Genomic DNA, 8,151 nt, shown 5'->3' on the forward strand with positions numbered 1-8,151 from the left:
TACGAAGGAAACCTTTATTGAGTCCGAGGTAGCAGCGGGGGGGGGGGCAGGGGCTGACCCCAAGGGGATGGTTGGGCAGCAGCCGGTGTCCACAGACAGCAATGGAGGCAAAGCTGAACACAGCACAGCCCAGGGGGGAAGGACACCCCCAAGCCCTGCCCTGGGGGGCAAGGACCAGCCCCAGTCCTTACTGAAGGAGGAATCACTGCCAGGGGACCTTAATAAGTCATTCAAATGAAGTGGCTTCCCATAACTGCTAATCTAAAGCTACAGCGCAGCAGGGGAGTCACGGCAGGGGCAGGCGCTGCCCCCGGAGCTCCAGGACACGGCCATTGGGAAACAAACATAAAGGTACTTGAGTGACAACACGGCAGGACCGAAGCAGCCCCGGAGGTGACGATGGCCCCGGTGGGATGAGCCCCCGGGGCAGGGGCAGCAGCAGCAGGAGCACCGATGTCCTCACACCTTGAGCACAGCGAACTTGAACACGGCCATGATGGCAGCGCTGATGAGCCCCGAGATGGGCACGGTGACGAACCAGGCCATGAAGATGTTGCGGAACAGGCGCCAGTCCACGGCCTTCTTGGAGCGCAACCAGCCCACCGAGACCACCGAGCCCACCTGCACCGGGACCACGCTCAGTACTGCCCCATAGACAGGGGACCACACTCAGCACTGCCCCACAGCCAGGGGACCACACTCAGCACTGCCCCACAGCCAGGGGACCTCACTCAGCACTGCCCCATAGCCAGGGGACCACGCTCAGCACTGCCCCACAGCCAGGGGACCACACTCAGCACTGCCCCACAGCCAGGGGACCACACTCAGCACTGCCCCACAGCCAGGGGACCTCACTCAGCACTGCCCCATAGCCAGGGGACCACGCTCAGCACTGCCCCATAGCCAGGGGACCTCACTCAGCACTGCCCCACAGCCAGGGGACCACGCTCAGCACTGCCCCACAGCCAGGGGAACCCCACAGAGCCCAGTGAGGAGCTGCCACCCTGAGCAGCACCAGGGCACTGCAGGTCCCCTGTTCCCATGGCCTCATGAAAGGGGTTTTGTCCTCTCATCACCCCCCCAGGCTTGGGCAGCTGCTGCCACCCCACATTGAGATGCAAATGGCAGAGCCGGGAGCTGAAGGGCAGCCAGGTCCAGGACCTCCCACAGGCTCAGCCTGGTTAGTGCCAGGCTGGGGGGGATGCCCCAGGCTGAAGCTGACCCCTACCTACCTTGCAGTGGGTGGTGCTGATGGGGAGGCCAACATTGGAGGCAATCACCACGGTCAGGGCAGACGCCAGCTCGATGCTGAAGCCACTGCACAGACACAAGGGCATGAGAGGCAGGGCACAGGCAGGGCACAGAGGCAGGGCACAGACCTCCTTTCACTGCCCAGCACCCAGCAAGATCCTCCCTTGGCTCTGCAGATGCCCACAGTGACCCCTCCAAGGGGTGCACAGGGCCAGGCTCACCCCAACACCCCCAAGAGAGAAGGGAGGGAGTCAGGAGCAGGATGAAGCTTCAGGGCTGCCTGAAGCCTCCCCCTGCCCCATGGCAAGGCCTTACCTTGATGGTGTGATGGGCGTCAGGTCCTTCCCCATTGTCTGGATGACTCTCCTTCCCCAGACCCACAAGCCGATGCAAATCCCTGCACCCCCATAGAGCAACAACCAGATGGGAGTTGCCACTGTGGTAGCCACATCGCCCGTCTGATAGATCAGGTAGAGCGCGACCAGGGGCCCTATGGCATTGCTGGAAGGGAAAGGAGATGTGGTCTAGAGGGCCCAAGGCTTGGGCCAAGAAGGGCACCAGCAACCAGCTCCCCAACTGACCTGACATCATTGCCACCGTGAGCAAAGGAGCCGAAACAGGCTGTGAGGATCTGCAGGAACTGGAAGAGCAGGGACACCTCCGGCTTGTCCTGGTCCTGCCATTCCTCCAGGGATCCAGTGCTGCCCTTGCGCTCACCGATGCCCATCTCAGCCTGGGCCGTGTTCAGGTCCACGTCCGCAGCCGGGTGGGCATCAGCCACAGCATTGCAGTAGCTGGTGTAGCTGTCCATGCGGACCCTCTTCTTGGTGTCAGCCACAGGCCACGTCAGCTTCTCCATGTCCTCCGTGTCCCTGGCGCGCAGCGAGTCCAGGGGCATGCCGCAGATGGCCATGGTGTAGGAGGTGTAGCTGTTGTTGCGCCGCAGCGGCTTGTCCCCCGAGTCCCCCATGCAATCCCCCATCTTGGCCAAGTGCAGCTTGTGCAGCAGCTCCTTGTAGAGGCCTGAGTCCTTGTGCACCGTGTGGTACTGGTACTGCCCACTGGAGCTCAGCTGGTGGCCCACAGCCTGGTTGAACTGCACCAGGCTCCCATTGGGCAGCCGCACGGCTCCTGACAAGGGACATGGCCTGGCTTGAGCACCATGGGATGGGGGGGACCACCCAGCACCCCCATAGCACCCCCATAGCACCCCCACAGCACCCCCACAGCACCCCCACAGCACCCCCATATCATCCCCCCAGCACCCCCATAGCACCCCCAGCACTCACCACTGTCAATGCTGGTCTCCTTCAGCTCAAGGCTGGGGAGCTGCTCCTGCTCCGGAGCCTCCTCCAGGTCCCCCAGGTTGAAGGAGACCGTCCTGTCCTCCACCGGCACACGCTGCGGTGCAGCCACCGCGGCATCGGCCACAGGGCTCTTGGCATCACCCGGAGGCACCTTGGGCTCCTCCTGCTCCTCCTTGGGGCTGATGTTCTTCTCCATCAAGGGGCTCTCAGAAGGACTCGACTTGATTTCCCCTGTGAAGGGAGGCAGCTGCCATCAACCCCTTCCCATCACTGCACCAAGGGCAGGAGCCAGCCCATGGCCCTCGCCAGGCACATTTATGGTGGCTACATAAAACTTACAGCTTCCCCCATCCTGACCTTTGGAAGCTGTTGGGCAGTCACACCTTGGCCTGGGCACAGCAGCCAAACAGTCACAAGCCAACTCATCTCCTATTTATAGACCCCCACCACCCACACGGGGTGTGGTAAGCACCATTATGGGGCTTTGATGCCCATTTTTCCTATGGGAGAGGCTCCTCTTTGGGCCGTGTTTGTCCCATCCCCAGTTCCCGGCAGCCGTGGGATGCTCTGGACCCGCTCCTGGGGTGGCTGCGACCCCTGGAGCCAATGGGAAGGTACCCAGGAGAACCTGGCTCTGCCAGCCCATCAGCAGAGCCAGCCCGGGCTCCTCTCCAGCTCCCACTGGTGGGTGACAAACCCAAACAGGAGCCAGTCCCCACCTCCCGAGGGCAGCCTGGTTTCCTGTCCCACTGGAAAAGCCAAACTACAGCACCAAGAACCTGAGGCTGTTCCTCCCCCTCGACCAGGAACAGCATGTTTTTGTCCAGGTGAAAACATGAGGTCAGCTCCTTCGTACAACAACAACAGTCACCTCCTGCTCACAAACATGACCCACAATGCAAGGGCCGGGCTGTGGCCTCCAGCCCCTCACCCTGGCATCGAGCCCCTGCAGCGATGCTCTCCTTGCAGCTAAGCCAAAGCTCAAGGATCGTCCAGGGCTGCCATGAAGCTGTCGGTCACAGCCCAGTTACACCAGTCTGACAAGGACACTGGTTATCCCTCATCTCCAGCACCTCGGGTCCCAGCCTGCATGCCACATTTATATGCGAGACCACACACGACTCCAGGCTTGCTGCCGGCGCTGCCAGGAGGCAGAGCTGGGGACTGACTGCTCTTTTGGATGCCTTTCAAGTGATGTTTTTGCTCCAGGGCAAGGATTTCATCAGCTTACACAGCTTTAAACTTGTGATCTGCATCTGCCAGGCCAAAGATTGATCAGCAGGTACAGGGAGGATTAAAGGTTACACTGGTTAGCAGGCAGGTTGTCTCCAGCCTTCTTCTCTCCTCTATTAAAGCCGTTTGGTATCTGCTGCCACCCTGCCCAGTAAAGGGGAGAAGCCAGCAGCCAGGTACCAGTACACCAGCTCTGTGAGGGGTCTCAGGAGCAGCAGGGCCCAGCTCCATGAGATGTGCCCCAGTGACTCAGGGCTTGCAGAGCAGCTTAAGTGATAACCGGAGCTGAGGAGCCCCTGCTAATACCAGCCCTGCAGCTAATGAGATCTCCCGCTGGGGAAAGGAGGTGGTTAGTGTGAGCCTGCCCTTCCCAAGGGGGTGCAAAGAGAGAGGCCTTACTTACGTTCAATTTTCTTCTTCATTCTCGGACATACAAAGAACCAGACGACGAGAGCACAGACAACAGCACTCCCGGCCGAAATGAGGAGGATACCCCACAGAGGAACCTTGTCAAAGCCCAGCACTAGGAAATAAAACAACGGATCTTTGAAAACCCCCAGGCAAAAGCCTCCTCCATCCATGACTTTGCTTTTCCCAGCGAGCAGACTCCATCACCTGCAACAGCCCTGAGCTAATTCACCTGCTAGGGAGAAACGCTGTTGGAATGTCAGCACTAAACCCACACAGGAACACCCCCCCCCCCGGGGTTACCATCTCCCCCCCTCCACAAACACATCTATTACATGTGCAGACACTTTCCCTCCCTCCCCTGCAGCCAAACACAGCTGGGGGCTGGTGTGTGCCTCCTCACAGCCCTTGTCTCCTCCCTTGCTGCAATGTCAAAGCACCCGTGTGGCTGCTGCAGCATCTGCACCACATCCCTGGCTGGGGGGGGAGCAGGACATGGACAGGACCGGGGCTGCTCCCCCCTAGAGCCCCAGGACACTGCCTGCTGTGGGGGGGAAGCTCCTGCTGCCAGGAGCAGAGGCAGCCAAGGTGCTGGGTGACCCATTTAGAAGAGCTCTCACAAGCTGACTTTGGCTCAGCACAGCCCCTGGGTGAGTACCAGGTGCCGGAGAGCACTCGGCTCCTGCAGGCAATAACTCACTGCTCCAGCACCAGCACATCACTGCTGTACCCACACTGCCTGCACCAGCCCTGCACTGAGCAGCACTGAGCTCACCCGGCCCTCCTGCAGCCCAGCAGAGGGTAAACGTGCACCCACCTCCTGGGTGCCAAGTGATAACGTGGCCTCGGGGCAGCAGTGGTGCCCTCAGCAGCTCCCCAAGGGAAGGGGAAGGTGACATCCCCACTTCCCAGCCACTGTTTACACACAGCCTCAGCACTCGCTGCCCTCATCCCACCTCCAGCAGCTCCTCCACAACAGGAAACGCAGGTTCAGACCAACAACAGCTGGTGCCAAGACACCCCGGAGGTTACGGAGCCTCCAGCTCCACAAGCAAAGCCACCTTCCCCTGCCAAGCCCTTTCCTATCCCTGCCCACATCCTGTCCCCTACAACACAACAGCCAAACAACCACTGCAATTTGGCTTTTCGAACTGCAGCACAAACTGGTCTTCTCGGTACTGGTGCCAGCTCCTCTCACCAGGGATAATGGGTTCATAGGACAAGGAGGATCAGGAGGCACAGCTCCCATCCCTACTCCTATAACCTTGCTACTGGCAGCCTGAGGGGTCTCTCCAGCAGCAGGCAGGCACCTGAGTTTTAGCACAGGTACAAGAAGGGAAAGGGAAGGGTCCTGTTATCTGCCATGCCTGGGAAGTCTAAGGAGCAATGGCTGGAGGGGTTTAGTCTGAGCAGGCCTCTTTGGTTGGGCAACTATCTAGCCCAGAACTCAGCGCACGCTAGCCTGCAGCCTTCCGAAACCGGCACAGGCCAGCCGCCTTCTGGGAGATTTCAGCCCTGTAAAGCAAAAAAGGGGTAAATCGTGCATTTAATGGAGGCTTTGTAACAGGTTGATAAATTCAGGTGCAAGCGTTCTGACGGTACTTACAGGGGGCACCAGTATACATGATGGAGAAGAGGTTGATCCCCACAGTACAGGCGTAGAAGACGGGCAAAGCTCGCAAGCCGTTGGGAACAGGATCAGCCTGGAAAACACAGAGCACTGCTGCAGGAAGCTGGACCTGGTGGGTCCCCAAAAGGAAGCTGTTGCCTTGGGGTAGCTGCTGACAGCTCCAAACACCAGGCTCCTGCTCTCAACAGCTCAGGAGTCATCCATGGAGCTGCCACTGTCAGCCAGGAGGTGACCAGGGCAGGACCAGTCGAGCATCCCAAGTCACAGCTTCTCCCTCAGTCCAGCCCACTTGGGACAAAATAAAAGCTCCCCATTACCCACAGAGCAGCTTATTTGGGCACATACCTGCACGGAGAGGCCCTCACCCGAGCAGCAGGAGCACTTAATCCCTGCTGCTGCCCAGCAATCAGAGCCTAGTGCTGGTACAAACACACTGAGCCTTTCTGAATGCCAAGCAGGAGGGAGCAACCGGACTATTCAGCTCCAGAATGAAGCGTGACTGGGCCAGCCTGGCTCGGAAAGGCCAGTTACACAAGGGGACTGTGACAGCAGCGATGCTGAACTGTGTTACAAGGGCTGCCACGTAAGGACCAGCAGCGATAAGATCTTAACATCTCTGGGGTTGGAAATAGAGCCAAGACCTAAAATAATGTCAGTTAACCTCAAGCATGCAGAACACAACACTGGGACTCCTCAGGATGGAGGTGGGTGGATATCCCTGCTCCATGCTGGCAGCATCCCGCACTCCAGGACCACCACCAGCTCAAACATGAGGTCTAAAGCTGCCACCTTCATTTCAAGCACTTTTGGGTGCCCAATTCCTGTACCTGGGCTTTCAGACACTCCCAACAGGAGGTGCTTGTTCCCAGAACCTGCATCTCACTTCACCTGGGGCACCAGGTGGGAAGAACACCCAATTCCCACATTCTGGCTTCACAAAAGCTGCTGCCATTGCCTTTATCTGGAGCTCTGCACCAGGACTTAGGAAAAGCCTGGGGAGCAGCTCTGACCTTCCCAGCTCTGGGTTCCTTCACCACTTGGAAGCCACAGAAGATGCTCAGCCCAGATGTTTTAGAGGAGGTGAAGTGACACATCCTCACCCTCCAGGCTCTGCTTTGAGGAACAGCTACAGATCTCATTCCCCCATCCCTTTGGCTCATCTGAAGGGCTCACCCAAGTGCCAGCACAAGGGTGGATGGGCCTGGAGAAGTTCTGGGGCACAAAACCCAACTGGCAGAGTAGAGAGCATCTGTGAGCCCCAAGGTGACAGAAAGGGGTGAACAGCCCTTACCTTAAGGAGGATGAACCTCTGGACGAGGAAGAACAGGATAGCAGACATGATGCCTGAGAGGAGTGGGGAGATGAACCAGGACAACACTGGGAGAGAAGAGGCAGGATCAGCATCCCAGTGCCAGGAGGGGAGCCAGGGGTGCACATGGTGGCCACATGAGCCGAACTTACCAATCTTTAGCAGCTCAGACCACTTGACACCTTCTTGCCCTTTGGCCACCAGCGAGAAGCCAATGGTTGCTCCAACAATGCAGTGGGTACCAGAGATCGGCAGCTTCAAGAACGAAGCCACAAGCTGCCAGACAGCAGAGCCTGAAGGAGAACCTGGTGAGACAGCATCCCTGGGACACCCCAGTGCCCCCCACCTCAACCCCCTGCTCCTCACCAAACATGGCACTGATCGAGCCTGCCATCAGCAGCTGCTGCTGCGTGGAGTTGTACATGTTCACGTCGATCAGCCCCTTCCGGATGGTCTCGCTGACTTTGGCCCCCAGCAGCACAGAGCCCACGGTCTCAAAGATGCTGGCTAGGACACAGGCCTGCCGCAGGGTCACCACCCCCGAGCCCACCGCAGTGCCGAACGAGTTGGCCACATCATTGGCCCCGACGGAGAAGGCGAGAACGAAGGCGATGATGAAGCCCAGGATCAGCATCCACAGGGAGTCCGCCATGGGCGCGGGGGTCGGCTCCGTGGCTCAGGCAGGGGGGGATAAATGAGGTGGCAAGAACAGGGGCTCAGCGGCCGCTATAGGGCTCGGTTGGGCTCCGCCGCCCGACGGCCCCCGTGCACCGCGCCATGGCCTGTGCTCATCCTGCGGGAGAGACCGGGATCAGCACCGGATAACGGCCCTTCCCGCCCGCTCCACCCGCACCGCAGCCTGAGGCCGCCGCTCACCGGCCGGGCCGCGCTCCGCTGCTCTCCGGTCTCAGTGCTCGCCGGTCCCGGTGCTCTCCGGTCCTGGTGCTCTCCGGTCCCGCTGCTCTCCGGTCTCGGTGCTCTCCGGTCCCGGTGCTCCCGTCCGAGCCGGTGCC

At 59.6% G+C, this 8,151-nt stretch overlaps 1 protein-coding gene across 1 annotated transcript; it reads right to left on the reverse strand.

Moving 5' to 3' along the window:
- On the reverse strand, positions 1-8,151 carry SLC20A1 (solute carrier family 20 member 1). Its single transcript, XM_034070519.1, has 11 exons — positions 8,015-8,151; positions 7,505-7,931; positions 7,291-7,431; positions 7,121-7,206; positions 5,806-5,902; positions 4,195-4,314; positions 2,541-2,789; positions 1,833-2,382; positions 1,567-1,752; positions 1,233-1,317; positions 1-621 (listed from the first exon to the last, which is right to left on the reverse strand). Exons 2-11 carry the CDS (start codon positions 7,788-7,790, stop codon positions 460-462), a joined length of 1,962 nt encoding a protein of 653 aa, XP_033926410.1. The 5' UTR covers positions 7,791-7,931; positions 8,015-8,151; the 3' UTR covers positions 1-459.

The sequence above is a fragment of the Melopsittacus undulatus genome, chromosome 18 (genome assembly GCF_012275295.1).
Source record: "Melopsittacus undulatus isolate bMelUnd1 chromosome 18, bMelUnd1.mat.Z, whole genome shotgun sequence".
NCBI lineage: Eukaryota > Metazoa > Chordata > Aves > Psittaciformes > Psittaculidae > Melopsittacus > Melopsittacus undulatus.

Bases quoted from the DNA above. Each gene is read 5' to 3' on its own strand.
- SLC20A1 (XM_034070519.1), bottom strand. From the start codon at position 7,790: ATGGCGGACTCCCTGTGGATGCTGATCCTGGGCTTCATCATCGCCTTC. The intron at 5,903-7,120 runs GTAAGGGCTGTT...TGTGTTTTCCAG, and splicing joins AGAGGTTCATCCTCCTTAAG to GCTGATCCTGTTCCCAACGG. The intron at 1,318-1,566 runs GTAAGGCCTTGC...GTGTCTGTGCAG, and splicing joins ACGCCCATCACACCATCAAG to TGGCTTCAGCATCGAGCTGG.